We start from the raw sequence: 27,223 nt of genomic DNA, 5'->3' as shown, positions 1-27,223 counted from the left end.
CTCCATTAGCGGCGTAGAGTGGGCTATGTTCCATCTAAAATGGTGGAGGAATAGTGAAGTTATCTTTGTTTAAAGTATTTATTCGAAGCAAAATATTAGCTTCCGACGTAGCATTTATTACGTAATGAATCACGTACACACACACTGATTCTAAAGTCACACCTATTTCAGACTTCACAAGCAAAACAGTTGACCAACTTTGGGTGAACCAGACGAACGTTGAAAGTCCGTGTACCGTGTATTTCACGTTGCGAAACGATTTTGCGCCTGTTGGAACGTGTGATAGAAACCATTTGTACATCTGCACCAAACCAACAAGGTTTTTAGGTATTATTACCTTCAAAGTCTTATGATATGTGTTAATCATCCAGTGATTACATATTACGTTTGCAATGCGCTCTTTGTGGAGTTTTGTGCTGTTCTTCCATGTTTCTTGTTTGTGATTTTTTGTTTTTATGTTCTATGTCTTTGGCGTTTACCCAGTGCAATTGAACCAGGTTTATGTTTAAACTTGTTCTTACTGAGCTTGTTTCTGTAGTTTGTCGCAAAAATATTGTTATTTGGCTGAGGACTTTAGGCACGTTATGTATACTTTTAACGCAGTGGGTGAAGCAGCTATGTTAAACATTACAATTGCTTGGAATGCGCACAATATAGGTTGATTCAAAAAAACATTTTTTGAATTTGAATGCATGACGCGGGTTTTCGGTTTTATTACGGTTAATGACACCAGGATTGTCTTTCACTATCTGTTTGCATTATTCAACGCATATTAAGGGGCGTTTTATGACCAAGGGTGGTATTCAATATAGTTCATATCCTTATCCTTAGACATGCCTCAGTGATTCCATTCAGTTGATTGGTCAATTTATTTTACAGTCCAATCAAAAAGCTTAGATTTCACTCTTAAATTTAAGATTGATCTAAGTTGTATATTGAATATGGCCCCAGGATCGTCTTTCACTATCTGTTTGCATTATTCAACGCCTTTCAAGGGATCTACGTCTTCTTGCCCTTTATCCCCAGGGAAAAGCAGGTACATTTGGGTATTTCGGTATGATGCAAGAGTGAACGAAACGGTTTCATACACATTTGCTTTAATTTAATGTTTGTCAAAGCTTCACATAGATGGTGCCCATTAAGTTCAAATATATATATACATATATTCATATCATGTTTAACTTATTTGACTATTTTTATCAAAACAAAACAAAACATATAATTTTTGTACAGATTAAAACCTGTTAGCGATATTCTTGCGCTATTTTAACTGGGTGAATTGTGGCCAAGTAGGTTTTTATTTAATTATATATTTTTGAATGCTCAAATTTCATCTGTACACAAGTCATATATGTTCGTTTGTTTTGATAGGAAAAATCGAATAAATGAAACATGATAATGCCTGAAAATGAAAAAAAATGCATCGACCTATATTATGCGTCTGTAATGTGTTTTTTTTCTGTGTAAATGAACGGTATATGTAGATGTAGTTCATGGACCGTATTATGATCAAGTGATACTAACTTTAGACATAAAACTAAACAATTCACTTATTTGAACAGTTCAGCGCAAGATATAAATGAAATAAAAAAAATGAGGGGTTATTGCAATTGACCATAAACTATGATATGAGCCGAATTGCGCGATTTCTGGCTTTCATTGAAACTGGTAACATTTAAGGAATAAATTGCGGGATTGATGTCATTATCGGGGTATGAACGCAATTGGGATGGTCAAAGTGTGTGGAGTCCGGTCTTTGACCAGCCGAATTGCGTTAATACCCCCGATAATGACATCGATCCCGCAATTCATTACTTGTATTTACACCAATAGTGCATTATTTCATTCAAAAATTGATAAAAATACTTTATTTCATTTATGAAATCCTTTCAGTTATCCTTTCTTACCCATTCTGTAAATAAGACGATCCGAGTTTTACCGGAAACGTTTATCAAATGACGTCATGATAACGCGGGAAAAGATCAACCACTTGAAATCACTTTTAAACGTAAATTTGAAGCACTTATAACAACCATACATTAAACATATCATATTTAAACACTTTCTAAAATGTTTATTTATATTTTACGGCACCTGCTGACACAATACAAACAATGACAAGATACAAAATGTTCATGTATATTGTAATGCGATGAATAGCGATCCGAACATATTGCAGATGTTGCGTTCATCGATTGATAAACGCAATTGCTGAAAGGCAGTTCATTTAGGGAATGTAAGTTGAGGTGTAAACATATATATATATATTGATAGAAAGTTGTGCACCTTGCAAGAATAATAACTCTCGGACACTTAATTGCAAAGTTATCTACGATAGAAAGCAATTTCTTGCGCTTGAAAGACCTGATTGAAACTAGGAATATAGATGGATAAAGATGTGAATATTAATATTAACAGCTACAGAAACTCGCTCAGTAGCCAAAAATTCAAACATAAAGTACACGAAGTTGTGCATCTTGCAAGAATGGTAACTATGGGGCACTTAACTGAAAAATTATTTACTCTTGTCTAAGTCAATTTTTTTCCAGACACATACTTCATTATTTGTTCAGAACTTTGTTATTGTTAACAACGTCATTAACGACATCGTTGTGAACTTGTAAAGTAAACAAATGTTATTAATGTTCATATATTTGAATAGAAAAGAACAATTAAAACAGTTGGGTCATATCTTGTTAAGAATATTGCCTATAAGAATCAGTGTATCCGCAAAGGTTCCAGAGCAAAAAACTTAACAACGATGACGTTAAAAAGAGTTAACATTAACAAAGTCCTGAACAATAGGCCCGTTCCATACGCAGAATAGGTCAATATCGGCCATTCATAATATGTAAAATTTTCGAGTTATGGCAATATCGACATATGAGGTTCGTCACTTATGTGTTTAATTTTGCAAATAATGTTTATGCCAAAATTAGTTTCGGAGGCCCGTATTTGAATTGCTGGAATTTTATCATAATGTATGTTACAGGTTTTCCCGAATTCGACAGCGGAGGCCCGTACCTGAATTGCTCGATTATTTTACATAATGTATGTTACAGGTTATCCCGAATTCGAGATTGGAGGCCCGTACTTGAATTGCTCGATTGTTTTACATAATGTATGATACAGGTTATACCGAATTCGACAGCGGAGGCCTGTACCTGAATTGCTCGATTATTTTTCATAATTTATGTTACAGGTTATCCCGAATTCGAGATTGGTGGCCCGTACCTGAATTCTTCGACTATTTTACGTTATGTGTGTTACAGGTTATCCCGAATTCGACAGCGGAGGCCCGTACCTGAATTGCTCGATAATTTTACGTAATGTGTGTAACAGGTTATCCCGAATTCGACAGCGGAGCCCGTACCTGAATTGCTCGATTTTTTTCATAATGTATGTAACAGGTCATCCCGAATTCGACAGCGAAGGCCCGTACCAGAATTGCTCGTTTATTTTGCGAAATGTGTGTTACAGGTTATCCGGAATTCGACAGCGGAGGCCCTTACCTGAATTGCTCGATTTTTTTCATTTGTGTTACAGGTTATCCCAAATTCGACAGCGGAGGCCCGTACCTGAATTGTTTTTTTTACATAATGCATGTTACAGGTTATCCCGAATTCGACAGCGGAGGCCCGTACCTGAATTGCTCTATTTTTTTTTCATAATGTATGTGACAGGTCATCCCGAATTCGACAGCGGAGGCCCGTACCTAAATTGCTCGATTTTTAGCTCGACTATACGAAGAATAAGGAGAGCTATACTACTCACCCAAGCGTCGGCGTCGGCTTCGAAGGCTGCGTCGGCATCGGCGTCACACCTTGGTTAAGGTTTTGCATGTAAGCACCTTTAAGTCATTATCTCAGTAAATACATAATGTATGGCATTGAAACTATAGATATGTATTCCCAACTATCTTACCTACTCAATTAATGAAGTTATATAACACTTATTTGAATTTAATGCAAATAATAGGCCTTTATTATTTGACTTAGAAATTCTGGTTAAGGTTTTGCATGTAAGCACACATAGGTTAATAACTCAGCAACTATTTGATGTATTGCATTGAAACTTAATACAATGGTACTCAACCATCCAACCTACTTATTTAACCAAGTTAGATAACTCTAGTTTGCATTTTATGCAAATTTATTGCCCTTTATTATTCGACTTAGAAAATCTGGTTAAGGTTTTGCTTGCAAGCACACATATGTTAATATCTCAGCAACTGCTTGAGGTATTGCATTGAGACTTGATACAATGGTACTCAACCATCCAACCTACTTAATTTACCAAGTTAGATAACTCTAGTTTGCATTTAATGCAAATATTAGGCCTTTATTATTTGACTTAGAAATTCTGGTTAAGGTTTTGCTTGCAAGCACACACATGTTAATATCTCAGCAACTGCTTGATGTATTGCATTGAGACTTAATACAATGGTACTCAACCATCCAACCTACTTAATTTACCAAGTTAGATAACTCTAGTTTGCATTTAATGCAAATAATAGGCCTTTATTATTTGACTTAGAAATTCTGGTTAAGGTTTTGCTTGCAAACACACATATGTTAATATCTCAGCAATTGCTTGAGGTATTGCATTGAGACTTGATACAATGGTACTCAACCATCCAACCTACTTAATTTACCAAGTTAGATAACTCTAGTTTGCATTTAATGCAAATATTTAGGCCTTTATTATTTGACTTAGAAATTCTGGTTAAGGTTTTGCTTGCAAGCACACATATGTTAATATCTCAGCAACTGCTTGAGGTATTGCATTGAAACTTTATAAAATGGTACTCAACCATCCAATCTACTTAAATAACCAAGTAAGATAACTCTAGGTTGCATTAAATTCAAATAATGGCCCCTTTTTTATTCAACATAGAAATTCTGGTTAAGGTTTTGCATGTAACCACTTTTAAGTCAATGCTTCAGCAAATACATCATGTATTGCATTGGAACTTTAGACACAGGCTCCCAACCATTTAACCTTCTTATTTAATCAAGTAAGATAACTCTATATTTCCTATTATATAATTTTTGCCTCTTTATTATGCGACTTAGAAATTCTGGTTAAGGTCTTGCATGTTAGCACACACATAGGATAATATCCCAGCAACTACTTGATGTATTGCATTGAGACTTTATTCAATGGTATTCAACCACCCAACCTAATCGAATAATCAAGTTAGAAAACTGTGTTTTGCAAATAATGGCCCTTTATTATTACACTTAAAAATTCTGGTTAAAATTTTGCATGTAACCACATTTATGTTAATATCTCCGCACATCATGTATTGCATTGAAATCTAATCTAACAGTGATCCATGCATGTTTCGCCAAAACTTTTCAATCCTTACACTGAAAAGCGGCGGAATAGTCGAGTGCGCTGTCTCTGTGACAGCTCTTGTTTTACATAATGTATGTTACAGGTTATCCCGAATTCGACAGCGGAGGCCCGTACCTGAATTGCTCGACGATTTTACATATTGTGTGTTACAGGTTATCCCGAATTCGACAGCGGAGGCCCGTACCAGAATTGCTCGATTATTTTACATAATGGATGTTACAGGTTATCCCGAATTCGACAGCGGAGGCCCGTACCAGAATTGCTCGATTATTTTACATAATGTGTTACAGGTTATACCGAATTCGACAGCGGAGGCCCGTACCTGATTTGCTCGATTATTTTACGTTATGTGTGTTACAGGTCATCCCGAATTCGACAGCGGAAGCCCGTACCTAAATTGCTCGATTTTTAGCTCGACTATTCGAAGAATAAGGAGAGCTATCCTATATTGCATTGAAATCTAATCTTATTTTACAGTGATCCAAGTTTCGCCAAAACTTTTCAATCCTTACACTGAAAAGCGGCGGAATATTCGAACGCGCCGTCTCTGTGATAGCTTTTGTTTTATATAATGTGTGTTACGTGTTATCCCGAATGCGTACCAGAGGCCCGTACCAGAATTGTTCGATTTTTTTTTACATAATGTATGTTACAGGTTATCCTGAATTCGACAGCGGAGGCCCGTACCTGAATTGCTCGATTATTTTACATAATGTGTGTTACAGGTTATACCGAATTTGACAGCGGAGGCCCGTACTTGAATTGCTCGATTATTTTACGTAATGTGTGTTACAGGTTATCCCGAATTCGACAGCGGAGGCCCGTACCAAAATTGCTCGATTATTTTGCGTAATGTGTGTTACAGGTCATCCCGAATTCGAGATTGGAGGCCCGTACCTGGATCAAAACGAGCTTCTCGAGTATGCACCCTTTACACCACTCACACTGTACGGACAACTTGACAGGGCCTTTTATGAAGGAGAAGTTGGATTTGTTCATACGCCCACTGCAATTCTAAATTCCACATCGAATTATATTCAGGTATTGCTATGATTCCACTTTTTATGAAATTGTTGAAAAAATGAAAGCAGTCATATATTCGTGTAAGTCTAGTGCTTTTTTAAATTTAATTATGTTTTATAACGGTTTCCGATCGGTAGGCCCTGTAACAGACGAATTTCGTGATTATCATAGGAGTACTTACGATGTCGTAATTTTATGGCCTCGTAATAAACATAGTTCGTGATTAGATTAGGATAACTATGGTGTACAGGAATGGTCGTAATTCTATGGTCCCGTAATAAACATAGTTCGTGATTAGATTAGTGTAACTATGAAGTACAGGAATGGTCGTAATTATATGGCCCCGTAATAAACATAGTTCGTGATAAGATTAGGATAACTATGGTGTACAGGAATGGTCGTAATTCTATGGTCCCGTAATAAACATAGTTCGTGATTAGATTAGTGTAACTATGGTGTACAGGAATGGTCGTAATTATATGGCCCCGTAATAAACATAGTTCGTGATAAGATTAGGATTACTATGGTGTACAGGAATGGTCGTAATTCTATGGTCCCGTAATGAAATAGTTCGTGATAAGATTAGAATAACTATGGTGTACAGGAATGGTCGTAATTCTATGGCCCCGTAATAAACACAGTTTGTGATAAGATTAGAATAACTATGGTATACGGAAATGGTCGTAATTGTATGGCCCTTTATCAGACACGGTTCATGAAAATGTTTACTGAAAATGTCGTCGTTGTTTGACTCTGTCTCATGCATGTCTCGTCATTATGATAAGTATGGTGAGCGGGAGAGGTCGTGATATTATGGCCTTTAATAGACTCGTTTCATGTATACTGATAAGTGTGGTGTACTGAAATTGTCGTAATTGCTTGGCCCTGTGCAATTCATATATCTTTATAATGATAAGTGTGGTGTACTGAAGAGCTCGTTATTTTATGGCTCTGTTGGATACATATATCTTTATTATAATAATTATGGTGTACTGAAGAGGTCATATTTTTTTGGCTCTGTAGGATACATATATCTTTATTATAATAAGTATGGTGTACTGAAGAGGTCGTAGTCGCTCGGCCCTGTGCCATTCATATATATTGAGTATGATAACTATGGTGTACTGAAGATGTCGTAGTTGCTTGGCCGTGTAACATACATATGTCTTAAGTATGATAAGTATGGTGTACTGACGAGGTCGTAGTTGCTTGGCCGTGTTACAAACATATATATTGAGTATGATAAATATGGTGTACTGAAGAGGTCGTAGTTGCTTGGCGTGTAACAAACATATATCTGGAGTATGATAAGTATGGTGTACTGAAGATGTCGTAGTTGCTTGGCCGTGGAACATAATATATGCATAAACTTGTGTAAACCCCTAAAAAACTCCTTGTCCCTATGACTATTGAAGGCGGTAGCCCCAATATCTATTAATAAGGATATTCTACTTGATATGTGATTCCTCTTTATTTTATTGTGATGTTTTGTTTTCTCTCTTTGTAAGTGCGTTATGGTTATGTTTGAATGCAGGGCTGTTCATTGAACATGTTTGTTCATTTTCTAACTCATTCTCTTAACATTTTTTGGTAACGCATCGAATTCATCGTTTCATATATGAAGATAAATGAGGATGAAATATGTGTATTTTGTAATAGTTATTTAGTAACATATCGCCCGCACCATTCCATGTATGAAGGCGGCCGGGTTTACTATTGCATATTGTGCTGCATTAAATCAAAGTTACCTTAGGAACAGTACCCTGCGCAATATACGGTAAAAATATCTGAGAAGAATTCAACGGTATGCAGTGTGAACGTAACGTTTCCACTCCCGTCGGCATATCAACGTTTACCAGAAAGAAAACGACGTCAGGGGCAGTCGGAATTATTCCGTTCACGGAAAACAATGTATCCTACAAGAGCGCGTCCAAACCAAAAAGGTACACACCTTTAACGCATTTACTGATGGTAAAACTACGTAACAATACATATATATATAATGCTTTTTTGATTTGCAGGATTATTATCCAGGTTCTGACTTTACCAATATCAACGTTGCACAATCTGATCCAAAAGTTGCACCGTACTTCATAAACGTACTATTAACGGACGCGTTTTTAGGAAATCCGGCACGAAAACGTCGTGGCGTCATGCGAAAACGACGTCAAAGCGGCAGTAACTACCCCAAAGCACCACCGTCTATCCTACCTATATCTCATTTGCTTAACATATTATTTACATGTGTAAAATAAATTATATTACGTCATATATGCTACGTCGGAAGGCAAAATTATGCTTAAAATGAAGACTTAAATCATAGATAACTTTTCTTTTATTACACTATTTCAAATAAAACAAATGGCAGTCTATGCCGCTTAAAGAGCCCCGCCTTCGTTTGATTACCGAAGTTTGATAAGGTGATTAGTTTCATCAAACACTTCGACAAACCTGTTTCCAAAATAATGTTTTTACAGTGCTCCGTTAGACGGCCTTGTTGTGAAAAGGTTTGTCGAAGTGTTTTAATAAACTAAACTCTCAATCAAACTCTGCTAAAAGACCGAAGGTGGGGCTCCGTAAGCGGCGTAGACTGTGCTATGTTTCATTTAAAATAGTGAAGAAATATTGAAGTTATCTATATTTAAAATCTTCATTCGAAGCAAAATATTGCCTGCCGACGTAGCATTTATGGCGAAATTTATCACGTGTTATACACAGTTTGTTGTGCTAACTTCAAAACTGCCTATCTATTTAACCTCTGAAATGCGTCTGTTCTACTGCTAACTGTGTTGGTCTTTAGATAAACTTTCCGCATACTGTTCTCCACATTTTTCAGACTGTCGCTCTTCCGATTATCTAACATGTTGTCGTATCTAACATTTTAATTATTTAGAAGCTGCATTTTACAACCCTTTTCATCTAACGATACGAATTAAATTAGATACAATTGAGTCAAGTCATGCACTCTTATTTCCAAACAAGAAGTACCAAAAATAATACAATTGTTTTAATTTACGGAAACGATATATAAAAAAGGAAAGCAAGGGCTCTTATGAAAATAACGAATCATTGTAAATATGTTAAGGTCCCACCATTCATTTAATATTTGTGCGTTTTAAGCTATTAAATACACGGTTACAGTGTTGTTATCAGTAATTAATATTTTCCATAAATGCATTATTTAGTAAGTAGTTAAAAGTTTATCACTCAAAATCTATCTTTGTTATATTGATTATGAATACGAGTATCACTTTAAACATTCTATATAATCACAGTTTTGCCATTAAACAATAACTGCGATACTTTATAAAGTGCATTATTTGAACGTTATATTCTCATTTACCTCTTTGTTATTTAGAGAGTGTTTTTATTCAGTCCAGTCTCTTTTAAATAATCTATATATCAATACTATTGCCGTTAAACAACTCCTTTTCGATCAGGGCGTTTTGTTGGCAATAAACTAGTTTGGGTTTTATACTAGTTTCTCGAACTGTGTATTTGTTGAAAAAGTTTCAAATAAAATTAAAACTTTTTTTACGTTTGTGTTACGAAAATTGAAACTGGTTTTTAAAAATATTGAAACCCCCTCCGGAAGCAGTTTCGTCGGTTCCTTCTCATCCGAAAACCCTTTCACTTTAAATTAAAATACAAACTGTTAGATAGTTATAGTGTTGATACACCATTTAGTTAAACTGCCAAACGACTTTCTGTGGTGTCAGAAATAATTACTACATGCAAAGGCAACTGTGCACCAGATGATCAATTTGCAAGAAAAAAGGAAAATTGTCGAAAACTGTCATAAACTTGGTATTAATGTGTACAATGCATTGAAACTTAATAACTGAAGTACCACATAGTTTACAATTTATTTTAGTTTAGCAGTTGTTTCGTATTTTCCATTACGTATTTTTTTACTGTGTATGTCTACCTAGTAGAATTCATTCCTTATGCGTTGTCCTGAAATTCGTTACAGGTATTTAGTGCCAATCTGGTGTATAATCCCTTTAAAGCAAAACGTTCGAAACAAGTTTCCAAAACGCCGAAACTGAAACTAGTTTGGTATAAACAAAACGCCATATGCATTACCTGTAGCTTAACTAACACATGAATAATTCATGAAATTATCCTTTTACTTATGTTACTAACATATCTTTTTTATTAATTTTGTAATGACTTACATATTTATTTTAAATGTTTAATTTGTATTTCATAATTTCAAATGTTTTATAAATACCGTTTTTGAAATAAAAGTACATCATTGAATGTTAAGACACATACTGATATTTCATATACATAAAATTTTAACATACTTTTTTCTTAAATATAGCCAATCAAATTCAACTACCTATTTTTTACGTCGATTACGGCTACATCATGCGTACGACCGGTTACTACACGTTTGGCGTGTACAATATCAACCCTCCTCAATCTTATGAACCAACGACTCCCGTGCTCGTCCGGTACTCGGGTAAGTTTTAATAGGAACACCTCGGTATTTATCCAAAAGTCTATTCCGGAGCTTGCGATTTGTAACGAGGTTTATTCCGAAGCATGCCGGAGATGGCCGAGTTTATCAATTAAACGCATAGACAATGCCATTTGCCGTTTAGAAACTATTGTACACAAATAGCTAAATAGTCAAGCTAACTATAGTACAGCATATTCAAGATGTAATAGTAATGTCAATATCTTATGTGTATAAATTAAGGATTTATCGTTCAATGTGATTTATTTTTTCAATTAAAACAATAAAGCTGCATCGAAGCCCTCTCCTCGATGGACCGTTTTGACAAAACAAAACGTTTTAGAATCAATCATTTTTAGCTCGACTATTCGAAGAATAAGGAGGCCTATACTACTCGCCCCGGCGTCGGCGTCGGCGTCCAGTTAAAGTTTTAAGGCAAGTTAGGACTTTCACTGATAAGTCCAATACCCTTCAATAAAATGACTTAATACTTCACACAGTTGTTCAGGGCCATCACATAATGAGCTTAGATTACTCCATATTAAATTTTGTACAAATTGTGGCCCATGATTGACTACGGAACTTAGGTTACAATTTTAGGGCAGGTTGGGATATTTATTAATAACTTCTATACCATTCGTTCAATTAACTTAATACTTCACACAGTTGTTCAGGACCATTACACAATGAGGTTACATAACTCCATAATATCCTTAATACAAGTTATGGGCCCTGATTGACTTAGGTTAAAGTTTCAGAGCAGGTTAAAGTTTTAGGGCAAGTTGGGATTTTAATACAAAAAACTTCCATACCCTTCATTCAATGCACTTAATACTTCGCAGAATTATTGACGACCATCTTACAACAAGGAAAATAACTCCATTTTAGCCCTTAATACAAATAATTGCCCTTGAATGTTTTTTTTTTCTTTTTAACTTTTCTTTTAATTTGTTTTGAAAGGCACATTTTTATATTCCTAACCACATTTTATAAAGGGAAAGGGTGTGGGTGGGTTGGTGTTTGGGCAGCGTCTAAGTCGCATAATGTATCAATTTTTTTTTTAGCTCGGTTTGACATAAAGAAACGAAATTTGGTATATATAAAGAGTTTATGGAGACCTTTTATGGGAGTGCGTTTGAGGCCCCTTGGATCAAGGTCAAGGTTACTATTAATAGAAATATGGTTAGTACTGAATTACTCAAGTAAGGGTTGACATAGTGTGACCAAACTTGGTATATAGGACAAGTTATGCAGAGCTTTCATGGATTGCCTTTTGGCCCGCTAGGGTCAAGGTCACTGTTACTAAAATAGATTACTGTTTCAGTTATGGTTGACATACTGTGACCAAACTTGATATGTAGGAAAAGTTTATGGAGATCTCCCACTGGATTGTGTTTGGGGCCCTAAGGATCAAGGTCACTGTTACAAAAAATAAAAATAAATAGTTGAAACTGAATCTCTTTTGCCAATCATAAAAAAACCCTGGTTTTGTCACATTGCGATTCTTGTTCACTTTTCAATATGACTGTTTTATTGCTTTTGACAGGCACATATTACATCGTTATTGTATTCACTTCTAAGTCAAAGCGGGGTAGTCGAGCGTGCTGTCTTACGACAGCTCTTGTTTGCGAAATTGTCTGGAAACCAGTGACAAAAGACTGCTGGTAAAAGGTTAGATCGAAGGGATTCATATTTTCTATTTTTTATGCCAGAACTTATTCGTACTAAGCGTTATTCACGCTTTTATCTCGATTGAACATTAATGCTCGAACTGAAATTTGAAAATCTGCGATCTGATCTTTTGTCAGCAGTCTTATATCACTGATTGTTAAATATTTACGCAAAAAATGGCTCATTCCAATATAAAAAATAAAGAACTTGTCAAAACGGAAACACTGCGAGAGTGCAGCTTTTGGTCAAAATGATATGTGTGATTACAATTAAAGGTACATAGAAAACATGCCCAAATCCTGCATCCATCATTATACAAAATAAAGATCGTAGTTGCCTTTATTGTTTAGTTTAAACCATAAGCGGGTTCAGGTGGTATGTATGTTTACTTTTTATGTCAATATCGAAGAAAAAAAGGTATAAAATACGCTCAAAATATATCATTTCGGACTTGAATAGTTAAAATATTTATTGGGGAGTACTATAGACATAATAATACCATATACATGCATCTTAATTATGATGTCTTTCTTGACAAACAAGGCACTTTTTAGATTAGACTTCAGGTTGACAAAAGTTATTTAACTATCTATTTTCTAGATATCATAACAATTGAATGAACTTGTTGTCTCAAATTTTACATACCGTTCAGTATTCAAAAAATATACTTCAGAGTGCTTTTGAAAAATCGTTGTAACATTTTTTCTTAAATGCGGGCAATTGATGTTTCTCTTACTTGCTGACAAAATGTTTGAATTTACGATTATATATGTATATATACCTCATATATTTGTCTCAGGGCCTATTTCTAACTCAGACGAAGTCGTATTCACAAATATATCCTGAATTTTTTTTATATATACTTCACACTATTATTTCAATTTCAGAAGCGGATTTGTACATATATGTTGCCTTCATTGACTTCGTGCCGCCAGGCTTTAAGGAGATGTATATACCCATGTCTGCTATACACGAGTTTAATCTCCTTAAAGATGAGAATTACCTTTATAGAAACGAGTTCACTTCAAGGTTCACTTCAAGGATGCTTAATTCGTTTAACTTGCCCCCTGCACTGCGGATAGTAGCAAACGATTATAGAGGAAAGATTGAAAATATCAGGTAAAACTAGTCGACTGATGTGTCTTTATTTGTGGCATGTCTCGTTTTCTAGTTTGCTTTGTAAAGAGACATACTTAGACGTAAAAAACGTTCCTTTCATCTAACCCAACCGACCCTTTTTTCCCTCCGACCCTACGCTTTTTTGCCGTAGTGTGGATTCTTTTTAAGTATTTTCCAAAAAAAGTAATGCATTTTTAATGAACATGTTAAAATTTGATTAAAGCTATGCCTACCTAACAAACGTATTTTTAGAGATGTAAGTGGAAACGAAATCTTTCTATTGGCCTTAACAAAGCAAGAGGTGTTCATATCTACAGCATTAGAAGTGTATCTTTCAGCTCAAGCACACTGAAGATGCGTATATTTGTGGCTCCAAGTGTGTCCAGGGATACATCAACCGATCTTGAACAAACCGTATTGCAAATTGTCAAGGAGCATTTAAAAACTGAGGCTAACAGCTTCGTATTTAATCCCGAGTCTATAGTAATTCGGAGTACAGGTAAAGTTAATTATTATTAGGACAAGTAGATAATAAGGGACCATGCATTCATATTAAAAACAGTTTATTAAAACAGTTTAATATACAATCTGTGTGTATGTTGCAGAAGACAAACATATCACACTTACCTTTTATATTATTGTACATATAAATAGGAACAATATAGGTTGATAAAGGCATTACGTTATATAAGAACAAATCAATAAATTTGCTATATAATCATAGTAAAAGCATGCTTGATTGCCTCCCTTTAATACATCATCATCATAGTTTTTAGCTCGACTATTCGAAGAATAAGGAGAGCCATCCTAGTCACCCGAGCGTCGTCGTCGGCGTCGGCGTAACCACTTATGTTAATGTTTTTGTAAGAGTTTGTGTACCACCTCAAATATTTTCAAAGTCCATTGGCATTTTAAACTTTGCACACTTGTTAACCATTATGCCCCCAACCAGTACACAGGAGGAGGTAACTCTATCAAGCATTTTGACAAAATTATGCCTCTTTTTCGAATTTACGTTAAAGTTTGCGTACCACCTCAAATATTTTCAAAGTCCATTGACATCTGGCTTTGAAACTTTGCACGCTTGTTCACCATCATGCCCTCAACCTGTACACAGGAGGAGGTAACTCTATCAAGCATTTTGTCAAAATAATGCCCCGTTTTCGACTTAAAATTTACGTTAAAGTTTGCGTACCACTTCAAATATTTTCCAATTTAATTAATGAAAAATTCTCAGCACATCATGAATTGCATTGAAATCTAATCTAACAGTGATCCATGCATGTTTCCCCAAAACTTTTCAATCCATAAACCGAAAAGCGGCGGAATAGTCGAGCGCGCTGTCTCTGTGACAGCTCTTGTTTTAATATTCTATTATTTATTATGTTTAATTTTTTATTCTAATGCATTATTATGCTAAACTCATTTGAATGTTATGATCAAAACAAAACTAGCACCTGCTAAGTGTACAGATAACAAAAAACTAGCCTTTACAAATAGTTTTTCGAATTAGTTGCTACGTGGCAACACATTCCCTAGTTAAAAAATAGCTTAAATATCACTCTTATTATTTTATCTGTATATAAATAATGTTTTTTGTTTGTTTTGTTTTTTGTCGTAAGAAAACAACTGAATATACAATTAGTGTATGTTGCAGACGACAATTTGAAAATTGAATAAATTTACCTGATCTATAAAGATCATAATTATACCTGTTATAAACGATCATCAGTTGAATTTTTATCTCCCCTAGAGTTATGAAGGTGTGTTTATCGTGTTTGATGTATTAATAGTACCTTTATTTTAATAATTATGTAGCTACCTTATTGACCGGTTGGTTTATTTTTTCACTAAACACATCAGTCGAGCAAAACAAGAACAGATCAGAACAGAACACAACATTTATTGGACTAAGGATAACACGCTTATTGTCATAATAACACATATAAAAACAAAAACATATATGAGTATGTTTTGTGAATAGGCACATGTGTTCACAATATGTAGATTGATGAATACTTTGGAGAAATAATTTTGATTCATCGCTTTGTGATAGATGTGGGTTGTTTGTTGTTTTGCAGTGGCTTTGTCTGTTGTTTAGTGATTGGTTGGCCTTGTCCCATGTGCCTGAACATAGGTTAATCTTGGTTAAGTTGAAGTCTACATTGCATGTCCCTGAAGTTTCCATTGTTTTTGTTCTCTGGCCTTTTCTTTACTTTGGCCACTTTAAAAAAAATCCTGAATTTTCATGTGGATTATATTTTACTTATTTCTGAAACATTACCTTCATTGACCTTATTGAAAGGAAAACATACTTTAATATTTGTCTTTAGTTTGGAAATGATTTAAGATGCTTATTTAAAAACGGCCCTAGACATCTATGTAAAGGAGATAAAAACGTTTAACAATTATAATTTTATATACTCATAATGAATGTTGGTCGGATTTTCAGTCGCTTGTCCACTTGCCGTTACACAACAAGATGGAAAGAATGTGACGTTTCCATCAACACGGATTGGGAGCGAGGCTTTTAGCTGGGAACGTTGCTACTCAGGTAACTAAGCGTCGTTAATTATTTTAATCATGTGTTTTAGCCTTTTTTGTGTTTTGAGGGATTTAATATCGAGGATATTCAATCCACCCCAATTCAATATTACCTGCTAAACAAATTAAATTACAGAAATTTAAAAACTTGCTGATAGAGGGTGTGTGTGTGTGTGTGTATCACGTGAAAGTAAACACTAATGTGATTTTGGTCCCAAATGAGGTACAGGGTGCGTCACAAATATTGCCTCCCTTGAGGAGAACTGTACATCTTGTCAACCCGAGGCAACAGGCGTGAGACCACATTTACTTTTACTATATGTTTCATTTAAACACTATCCTGGCTTTTCAATTTAAAACAGTCCCAATTAAAAAAATAATAAGCAACAAGCTGCCGAAGAACGATCCAAGGTACAAAATTTAAACCCAAGAAAACATAACGTTGTCCAATTCAGCGTTTTATAAAATTATGTAGAAATATTAACACTGGAAACATTTTTTACAATACCATGTCAAATTAAACAAGTTATATGCAAAAAGGGCACCTGATTATTCACTTATTAATTCATGAACACAAGCACTCTTTTCTGTATTAAAATCCGGATAACTGTGGTCTAAGGGGGCAGATAACTGTGGTATTCAGCCAACACTGGTCCACGGGGGCAGATAACTGTGGTCTTGAGCCAACACTGGTCCACGGTGGCAGATAACTGTGGTCTTGAGCCAACACTGGTCCACGGTGGTAGATAACTTGGGTCTTGAGACAACAGTGACAGTGGTCTACGGGGGGCAGATAACTATAGTCTTGAGACAACAGTGACAGTGGTCCACGGTGGTAGATAACATGGGTCTTGAGACAACAGTGACAGTGGTCTACGGGGGGCAGATAACTATAGTCTTGAGACAACAGTGACAGTGATCCACGGGGGCAGATAACTATAGTCTTGAGACAACAGTGACAATGATCCACGGTGGTAGATAACTTGGGTCTTGAGACAACAGTGACAGTGATCCACGGTGGTAGATAACTTGGGTCTTGAGACAACGGTGACAGTGATCCACGGTGGTAGATAACTTGGGTCTTGAGACAAAAGTGACAGTGATCCACGGTGGTAGATAACTTGGGTCTTGAGACAACAATGACAGTGGTCCACGGGGGGCAGATAACTATAGTCTTGAGACAACAGTGACAGTGGTCTACGGGGGGCAGATAACTGTGGTCTTGAGACAACAGTGACAGTGGTCTACGGGGGGCAGATAACTGTGGTCTTGAGCCAACATTGGTCCACGGGGGGTAAAAAACTGTGGTCTTGAGCCAACACTGGTCCACGGGGGAAGATAACTATAGTCTTGAGACAACAGTGACAGTGATCCACGTGGGCAGATAACTGTGGTCTTGAGACAACAGTGACAGTGATCCACGGGGGGCAGATAACTGTGGTCTTGAGACAACAGTGACAGTGGTCTACGGGGGGGCAGATAACTATAGTCTTAAGACAACAGTGACAGTGATCTACGGGGGGCAGATAACTATAGTCTTGAGCCAACAGTGACAGTGATCTACGGGGGGCAGATAACTGTGGTCTTGAGACAACAGTGACAGTGATCCACGGGGGGCAGATAACTATAGTCTTGAGACAACAGTGACAGTGATCCACGGGGGGCAGATAACTATAGTCTTGAGCCAACAGTGACAGTGATCCACGGGGGCAGATAACTATAGTCTTGAGCCAACAGTGACAGTGATCCACGGGGGGCAGATAACTATAGTCTTGAGACAACAGTGACAGTGATCCACGGGGGGCAGATAACTATAGTCTTGAGACAACAGTGACAGTGGTCTACGGGGGGCAGATAACTGTGGTCTTGAGACAACAATGACAGTGAGACAACAGTGACAGTGGTCTACGGGGGGCAGATAACTGTGGTCTTGAGACAACAGTGACAGTGATCCACGGGGGACAGATAACTATAGTCTTGGGACAACAGTGACAGTGGTCTACGAGGGGCAGATAACTATAGTCTTGAGACAACAGTGACAGTGATCCACGTGGGGCAGATAACTATAGTCTTGAGACAACAGTGACAGTGATCCACGGGGGGCAGATAACTATAGTCTTGAGCCAACAGTGACAGTGATCCACGGGGGGCAGATAACTATAGTCTTGAGCCAACAGTGACAGTGATCAACGGGGGGCAGATAACTGTGGTCTTGAGCCAACAGTGACAGTGATCCACGGGGGGCAGATAACTATAGTCTTGAGACAACAGTGACAGTGGTCTACGGGGGGCAGATAACTGTGGTCTTGAGCCAACAGTGACAGTGATCCACGGGGGGGCAGATAACTATAGTCTTGAGCCAACAGTGACAGTGATCCACGGGGGGCAGATAACTATAGTCTTGAGACAACAGTGACAGTGGTCCACGGGGGGCAGATAACTGTGGTCTTGAGACAACAGTGACAGTGGTCCACGGGAGGCAGATAACTATAGTCTTGAGACAACAGTGACAATGATCGACGGGGGGCAGATAACTATAGTCTTGAGACAACAGTGACAGTGATCCACGGGGGGCAGATAACTGTGGTCTTGAGACAACAGTGACAGTGATCCACGGGGGGCAGATAACTATAGTCTTGAGACAACAGTGACAGTGATCCACGGGGGGCAGATAACTGTGGTCTTGAGACAACAGTGACAGTGATCCACGGGGGGCAGATAACTGTGGTCTTGAGACAACAGTGACAGTGATCCACGGGGGGCAGATAACTGTGGTCTTGAGACAACAGTGACAGTTATCCACGGGGGCAGATAACTGTGGTCTTGAGACAACAGTGACAGTGATCTACGGGGGGCAGATAACTGTGGTCTTGAGACAACAGTGACAGTGATCTACGGGGGGCAGATAACTATAGTCTTGAGACAACAGTGACAGTGATCTACGGGGGGCAGATAACTATAGTCTTGAGACAACAGTGACAGTGATCTACGAGGGGCAGATAACTATAGTCTTGAGACAACAGTGACAGTGATCTACGGGGGGCAGATAACTATAGTCTTCAGACAACAGTGACAGTGATCTACGGGGGGCAGATAACTATAGTCTTCAGACAACAGTGACAGTGATCTACGGGGGCAGATAACTATAGTCTTGAGACAACAGTGACAGTGATCTACTGGGGGGCAGATAACTGTGGTCGTGAGACAACAGTGACAGTGGTCTACGGGGGGCAGATAACTATAGTCTTGGGACAACAGTGACAGTGGTCTACGGGGGGCAGATAACTATAGTCTTGGGACAACAGTGACAGTGGTCTACGGGGGGACAGATAACTATAGTCTTGGGACAACAGTGACAGTGGTCTACGGGGGGACAGATAACTATAGTCTTGAGACAACAGTGACAGTGGCCCACGGGGGGCAGATAACTATAGTCTTGAGACAACAGTGACAGTGGTCCACGGGGGGCAGATAACTATAGTCTTGAGACAACAGTGACAGTGGTCCACGGGGGGCAGATAACTATAGTCTTGAGACAACAGTGACAGTGATCCACGGGGGGCAGATAACTATAGTCTTGAGACAACAGTGACAGTGATCCACGGGGGGGGCAGATAACTATAGTCTTGAGACAACAGTGACAGTGATCTACGGGGGGCAGATAACTGTGGTCTTGAGACAACAGTGACAGTGATCCACGTGGGGCAGATAACTATAGTCTTGAGACAACAGTGACAGTGATCCACGGGGGGCAGATAACTGTAGTCTTGAGACAACAGTGACAGTGATCCACGGGGGGCAGATAACTGTAGTCTTGAGACAACAGTGACAGTGGTCTACTGGGGGCAGATAACTGTGGTCTTGAGACAACAGTGACAGTGATCCACGGGGGGCAGATAACTGTGGTCTTGAGACAACAGTGACAGTGGTCTACGGGGGTTAGATAACTATAGTCTTGAGACAACAGTGACAGTGGTCCACGGGGGGCAGATAACTATAGTCTTGAGACAACAGTGACAGTGGTCCACGGGGGGCAGATAACTATAGTCTTGAGACAACAGTGACAGTGGTCTACGGGGGGCAGATAACTATAGTCTTGAGACAACAGTGACAGTGATCTACGGGGGGCAGATAACTATAGTCTTGAGACAACAGTGACAGTGATCTACGGGGGGCAGATAACTGTGGTCTTGAGACAACAGTGACAGTGATCTACGGGGGGCAGATAACTATAGTCTTGAGACAACAGTGACTGTGATCCACGGGGGGCAGATAACTGTAGTCTTGAGACAACAGTGACAGTGATCTACGGGGGGCAGATAACTGTGGTCTTGAGACAACAGTGATAGTGGTCTACGGGGGGCAGATGACTATAGTCTTGAGACAACAGTGACAGTGATCTACGGGGGGCAGATAACTATAGTCTTGAGACAACAGTGACAGTGGTCTACGGGGGGCAGATAACTATAGTCTTGAGACAACAGTGACAGTGGTCTACGGGGGGCAGATAACTATAGTCTTGAGACAACAGTGACAGTGATCTACGGGGGGCAGATAACTGTGGTCTTGAGACAACAGTGATAGTGGTCTACGGGGGGCAGATGACTATAGTCTTGAGACAACAGTGACAGTGATCTACGGGGGGCAGATGACTACAGTCTTGAGACAACAGTGACAGTGGTCTACGGGGGGCAGATAACTATAGTCTTGAGACAACAGTGACAGTGGTCTACGGGGGGCAGATAACTATAGTCTTGAGCCAACAGTGACAGTGATCCACGTGGGGCAGATAACTATAGTCTTGAGACAACAGTGACAGTGATCCACGGGGGGCAGATAACTATAGTCTTGAGACAACAGTGACAGTGATCTACGGTGGGCGGATAACTATAGTCTTGAGACAACAGTGACAGTGATCTACGGGGGGCAGATAACTATAGTGTTGAGACAACAGTGACAGTGATCCACGGGGGGCAGTTAACTATAGTCTTGAGACAACAGTGACTGTGATCCACGGGGGTCAGATAACTATAGTCTTGAGACAACAATGACAGTGATCCACGGGGGGCAGATAACTATAGTCTTGAGACAACAGTGACAGTGATCCACGGGGGGCAGATAATTATAGTCTTGAGACAACAGTGACAGTGATCCACGGGGGGCAGATAACTGTGGTCTTGAGACAACAGTGAGAGTGATCCACGGGGGGCAGATAACTGTGGTCTTGAGACAACAGTGAGAGTGATCCACGGGGGGCAGATAACTGTGGTCTTGAGACAACAGTGAGAGTTATCCACGGGGGGCAGATAACTATAGTCTTGAGACAACAGTGACAGTGATCTACGGGGGGCAGATAACTATAGTCTTGAGACAACAGTGACAGTGATCCACGGGGGGCAGATAACTATAGTCTTGAGACAACAGTGACAGTGATCTACGGGGGGCAGATAACTATAGTCTTGAGACAACAGTGACAGTGATCCACGGGGGGCAGATAACTATAGTCTTGAGACAACAGTGACAGTGGTCTACGGGGGGCAGATAACTGTGGTCTTGAGTCAACACTGGTCCACGGGGGCAGATAACTGTGGTCTTGAGCCAACACTGGTCCACGGGGGGCAGATAACTATAGTCTTGAGACAACAGTGATAGTGATCCACGGGGGGCAGATAACTATAGTCTTGAGACAACAGTGACAGTGGTCTACGGGGGGCAGATAACTGTGGTCTTGAGCCAACATTGGTCCACGGGGGGTAAAAAACTGTGGTATTGAGCCAACACTGGTCCACGGGGGAAGATAACTATAGTCTTGAGACAACAGTGACAGTGATCCACGTGGGCAGATAACTGTGGTCTTGAGACAACAGTGACAGTGATCCACGGGGGGCAGATAACTGTGGTCTTGAGACAACAGTGACAGTGGTCTACGGGGGGCAGATAACTATAGTCTTAAGACAACAGTGACAGTGATCTACGGGGGGCAGATAACTATAGTCTTGAGCCAACAGTGACAGTGATCTACGGGGGGCAGATAACTGTGGTCTTGAGACAACAGTGACAGTGATCCACGGGGGGCAGATAACTATAGTCTTGAGACAACAGTGACAGTGATCCACGGGGTGCAGATAACTATAGTCTTGAGCCAACAGTGACAGTGATCCACGGGGGCAGATAACTATAGTCTTGAGCCAACAGTGACAGTGATCCACGGGGGGCAGATAACTATAGTCTTGAGACAACAGTGACAGTGATCCACGGGGGGCAGATAACTATAGTCTTGAGACAACAGTGACAGTGGTCTACGGGGGGCAGATAACTGTGGTCTTGAGACAACAGTGACAGTGAGACAACAGTGACAGTGGTCTACGGGGGGCAGATAACTGTGGTCTTGAGACAACAGTGACAGTGATCCACGGGGGACAGATAACTATAGTCTTGGGACAACAGTGACAGTGGTCTACGAGCGGCAGATAACTATAGTCTTGAGACAACAGTGACAGTGATCCACGTGGGGCAGATAACTATAGTCTTGAGACAACAGTGACAGTGATCCACGGGGGGCAGATAACTATAGTCTTGAGCCAACAGTGACAGTGATCCACGGGGGGCAGATAACTATAGTCTTGAGCCAACAGTGACAGTGATCCACGGGGGGCAGATAACTGTGGTCTTGAGCCAACAGTGACAGTGATCCACGGGGGGCAGATAACTATAGTCTTGAGACAACAGTGACAGTGGTCTACGGGGGGCAGATAACTGTGGTCTTGAGCCAACAGTGACAGTGATCCACGGGGGGCAGATAACTATAGTCTTGAGCCAACAGTGACAGTGATCCACGGGGGGCAGATAACTATAGTCTTGAGACAACAGTGACAGTGGTCCACGGGGGGCAGATAACTGTGGTCTTGAGACAACAGTGACAGTGGTCCACGGGAGGCAGATAACTATAGTCTTGAGACAACAGTGACAATGATCGACGGGGGGCAGATAACTATAGTCTTGAGACAACAGTGACAGTGATCTACGGGGGGCAGATAACTGTGGTCTTGAGACAACAGTGACAGTGATCCACGGGGGGCAGATAACTATAGTCTTGAGACAACAGTGACAGTGATCCACGGGGGGCAGATAACTGTGGTCTTGAGACAACAGTGACAGTGATCCACGGGGGGCAGATAACTGTGGTCTTGAGACAACAGTGACAGTGATCCACGGGGGGCAGATAACTGTGGTCTTGAGACAACAGTGACAGTTATCCACGGGGGCAGATAACTGTGGTCTTGAGACAACAGTGACAGTGATCTACGGGGGGCAGATAACTGTGGTCTTGAGACAACAGTGACAGTGATCTACGGGGGGCAGATAACTATAGTCTTGAGACAACAGTGACAGTGATCTACGGGGGGCAGATAACTATAGTCTTGAGACAACAGTGACAGTGATCTACGAGGGGCAGATAACTATAGTCTTGAGACAACAGTGACAGTGATCTACGGGGGGCAGATAACTATAGTCTTCAGACAACAGTGACAGTGATCTACGGGGGGCAGATAACTATAGTCTTGAGACAACAGTGACAGTGATCCACGGGGGGCAGATAACTATAGTCTTGAGCCAACAGTGACAGTGATCCACGGGGGGCAGATAACTATAGTCTTGAGCCAACAGTGACAGTGATCCACGGGGGGCAGATAACTGTGGTCTTGAGCCAACAGTGACAGTGATCCACGGGGGGCAGATAACTATAGTCTTGAGACAACAGTGACAGTGGTCTACGGGGGGCAGATAACTGTGGTCTTGAGCCAACAGTGACAGTGATCCACGGGGGGCAGATAACTATAGTCTTGAGCCAACAGTGACAGTGATCCACGGGGGGCAGATAACTATAGTCTTGAGACAACAGTGACAGTGGTCCACGGGGGGCAGATAACTGTGGTCTTGAGACAACAGTGACAGTGGTCCACGGGAGGCAGATAACTATAGTCTTGAGACAACAGTGACAATGATCGACGGGGGGCAGATAACTATAGTCTTGAGACAACAGTGACAGTGATCCACGGGGGGCAGATAACTGTGGTCTTGAGACAACAGTGACAGTGATCCACGGGGGGCAGATAACTATAGTCTTGAGACAACAGTGACAGTGATCCACGGGGGGCAGATAACTGTGGTCTTGAGACAACAGTGACAGTGATCCACGGGGGGCAGATAACTGTGGTCTTGAGACAACAGTGACAGTGATCCACGGGGGGCAGATAACTGTGGTCTTGAGACAACAGTGACAGTTATCCACGGGGGCAGATAACTGTGGTCTTGAGACAACAGTGACAGTGATCTACGGGGGGCAGATAACTGTGGTCTTGAGACAACAGTGACAGTGATCTACGGGGGCAGATAACTATAGTCTTGAGACAACAGTGACAGTGATCTACGGGGGGCAGATAACTATAGTCTTGAGACAACAGTGACAGTGATCTACGAGGGGCAGATAACTATAGTCTTGAGACAACAGTGACAGTGATCTACGGGGGGCAGATAACTATAGTCTTCAGACAACAGTGACAGTGATCTACGGGGGGCAGATAACTATAGTCTTCAGACAACAGTGACAGTGATCTACGGGGGCAGATAACTATAGTCTTGAGACAACAGTGACAGTGATCTACTGGGGGGCAGATAACTGTGGTCGTGAGACAACAGTGACAGTGGTCTACGGGGGGCAGATAACTATAGTCTTGGGACAACAGTGACAGTGGTCTACGGGGGGCAGATAACTATAGTCTTGGGACAACAGTGACAGTGGTCTACGGGGGGACAGATAACTATAGTCTTGGGACAACAGTGACAGTGGTCTACGGGGGGACAGATAACTATAGTCTTGAGACAACAGTGACAGTGGCCCACGGGGGGCAGATAACTATAGTCTTGAGACAACAGTGACAGTGGTCCACGGGGGGCAGATAACTATAGTCTTGAGACAACAGTGACAGTGATCCACGGGGGGCAGATAACTATAGTCTTGAGACAACAGTGACAGTGATCCACGGGGGGGGCAGATAACTATAGTCTTGAGACAACAGTGACAGTGATCTACGGGGGGCAGATAACTGTGGTCTTGAGACAACAGTGACAGTGATCCACGGGGGGCAGATAACTATAGTCTTGAGACAACAGTGACAGTGATCCACGGGGGGCAGATAACTGTAGTCTTGAGACAACAGTGACAGTGATCCACGGGGGGCAGATAACTGTAGTCTTGAGACAACAGTGACAGTGGTCTACTGGGGGCAGATAACTGTGGTCTTGAGACAACAGTGACAGTGATCCACGGGGGGCAGATAACTGTGGTCTTGAGACAACAGTGACAGTGGTCTACGGGGGTTAGATAACTATAGTCTTGAGACAACAGTGACAGTGGTCCACGGGGGGCAGATAACTATAGTCTTGAGACAACAGTGACAGTGGTCCACGGGGGCAGATAACTATAGTCTTGAGACAACAGTGACAGTGGTCTACGGGGGGCAGATAACTATAGTCTTGAGACAACAGTGACAGTGATCTACGGGGGGCAGATAACTATAGTCTTGAGACAACAGTGACAGTGATCTACGGGGGGCAGATAACTGTGGTCTTGAGACAACAGTGACAGTGATCTACGGGGGGCAGATAACTATAGTCTTGAGACAACAGTGACTGTGATCCACGGGGGGCAGATAACTGTAGTCTTGAGACAACAGTGACAGTGATCTACGGGGGGCAGATAACTGTGGTCTTGAGACAACAGTGATAGTGGTCTACGGGGGGCAGATGACTATAGTCTTGAGACAACAGTGACAGTGATCTACGGGGGGCAGATAACTATAGTCTTGAGACAACAGTGACAGTGGTCTACGGGGGGCAGATAACTATAGTCTTGAGACAACAGTGACAGTGGTCTACGGGGGGCAGATAACTATAGTCTTGAGACAACAGTGACAGTGATCTACGGGGGGCAGATAACTGTGGTCTTGAGACAACAGTGATAGTGGTCTACGGGGGGCAGATGACTATAGTCTTGAGACAACAGTGACAGTGATCTACGGGGGGCAGATGACTATAGTCTTGAGACAACAGTGACAGTGGTCTACGGGGGGCAGATAACTATAGTCTTGAGACAACAGTGACAGTGGTCTACGGGGGGCAGATAACTATAGTCTTGAGCCAACAGTGACAGTGATCCACGTGGGGCAGATAACTATAGTCTTGAGACAACAGTGACAGTGATCCACGGGGGGCAGATAACTATAGTCTTGAGACAACAGTGACAGTGATCTACGGTGGGCGGATAACTATAGTCTTGAGACAACAGTGACAGTGATCTACGGGGGGCAGATAACTATAGTGTTGAGACAACAGTGACAGTGATCCACGGGGGGCAGTTAACTATAGTCTTGAGACAACAGTGACTGTGATCCACGGGGGTCAGATAACTATAGTCTTGAGACAACAATGACAGTGATCCACGGGGGGCAGATAACTATAGTCTTGAGACAACAGTGACAGTGATCCACGGGGGGCAGATAATTATAGTCTTGAGACAACAGTGACAGTGATCCACGGGGGGCAGATAACTGTGGTCTTGAGACAACAGTGAGAGTGATCCACGGGGGGCAGATAACTGTGGTCTTGAGACAACAGTGAGAGTGATCCACGGGGGGCAGATAACTGTGGTCTTGAGACAACAGTGAGAGTTATCCACGGGGGGCAGATAACTATAGTCTTGAGACAACAGTGACAGTGATCTACGGGGGGCAGATAACTATAGTCTTGAGACAACAGTGACAGTGATCCACGGGGGGCAGATAACTATAGTCTTGAGACAACAGTGACAGTGGTCTACGGGGGGCAGATAACTATAGTCTTGAGACAACAGTGACAGTGATCCACGGGGGGCAGATAACTATAGTCTTGAGACAACAGTGACAGTGGTCTACGGGGGGCAGATAACTGTGGTCTTGAGTCAACACTGGTCCACGGGGGCAGATAACTGTGGTCTTGAGC

At 40.7% G+C, this 27,223-nt stretch overlaps 1 protein-coding gene across 3 annotated transcripts in view; it reads left to right on the top strand.

Annotated features, from left to right (window-relative positions):
- LOC128241757 (latrophilin-like protein 1) overlaps positions 1-27,223 on the top strand; it is a 51,642-nt gene that overhangs the window by 12,265 nt on the left and 12,154 nt on the right. For all 3 annotated transcript variants that reach the window (XM_052958830.1, XM_052958828.1, XM_052958827.1), the window contains 7 exons: positions 172-327; positions 6,227-6,402; positions 8,138-8,327; positions 10,712-10,852; positions 13,408-13,639; positions 13,978-14,138; positions 16,092-16,193. In XM_052958830.1, the coding sequence (XP_052814790.1) occupies positions 172-327; positions 6,227-6,402; positions 8,138-8,327; positions 10,712-10,852; positions 13,408-13,639; positions 13,978-14,138; positions 16,092-16,193 (1,158 nt within the window). The remainder of the gene's footprint in view (positions 1-171; positions 328-6,226; positions 6,403-8,137; positions 8,328-10,711; positions 10,853-13,407; positions 13,640-13,977; positions 14,139-16,091; positions 16,194-27,223) is intronic.

Source organism: Mya arenaria, chromosome 7 (assembly GCF_026914265.1).
Source record: "Mya arenaria isolate MELC-2E11 chromosome 7, ASM2691426v1".
Taxonomy (NCBI): domain Eukaryota; kingdom Metazoa; phylum Mollusca; class Bivalvia; order Myida; family Myidae; genus Mya; species Mya arenaria.
The sequence above is the reverse complement of the archived record's forward strand: the minus strand, read 5'-3'. Positions and strand labels throughout refer to the sequence as shown.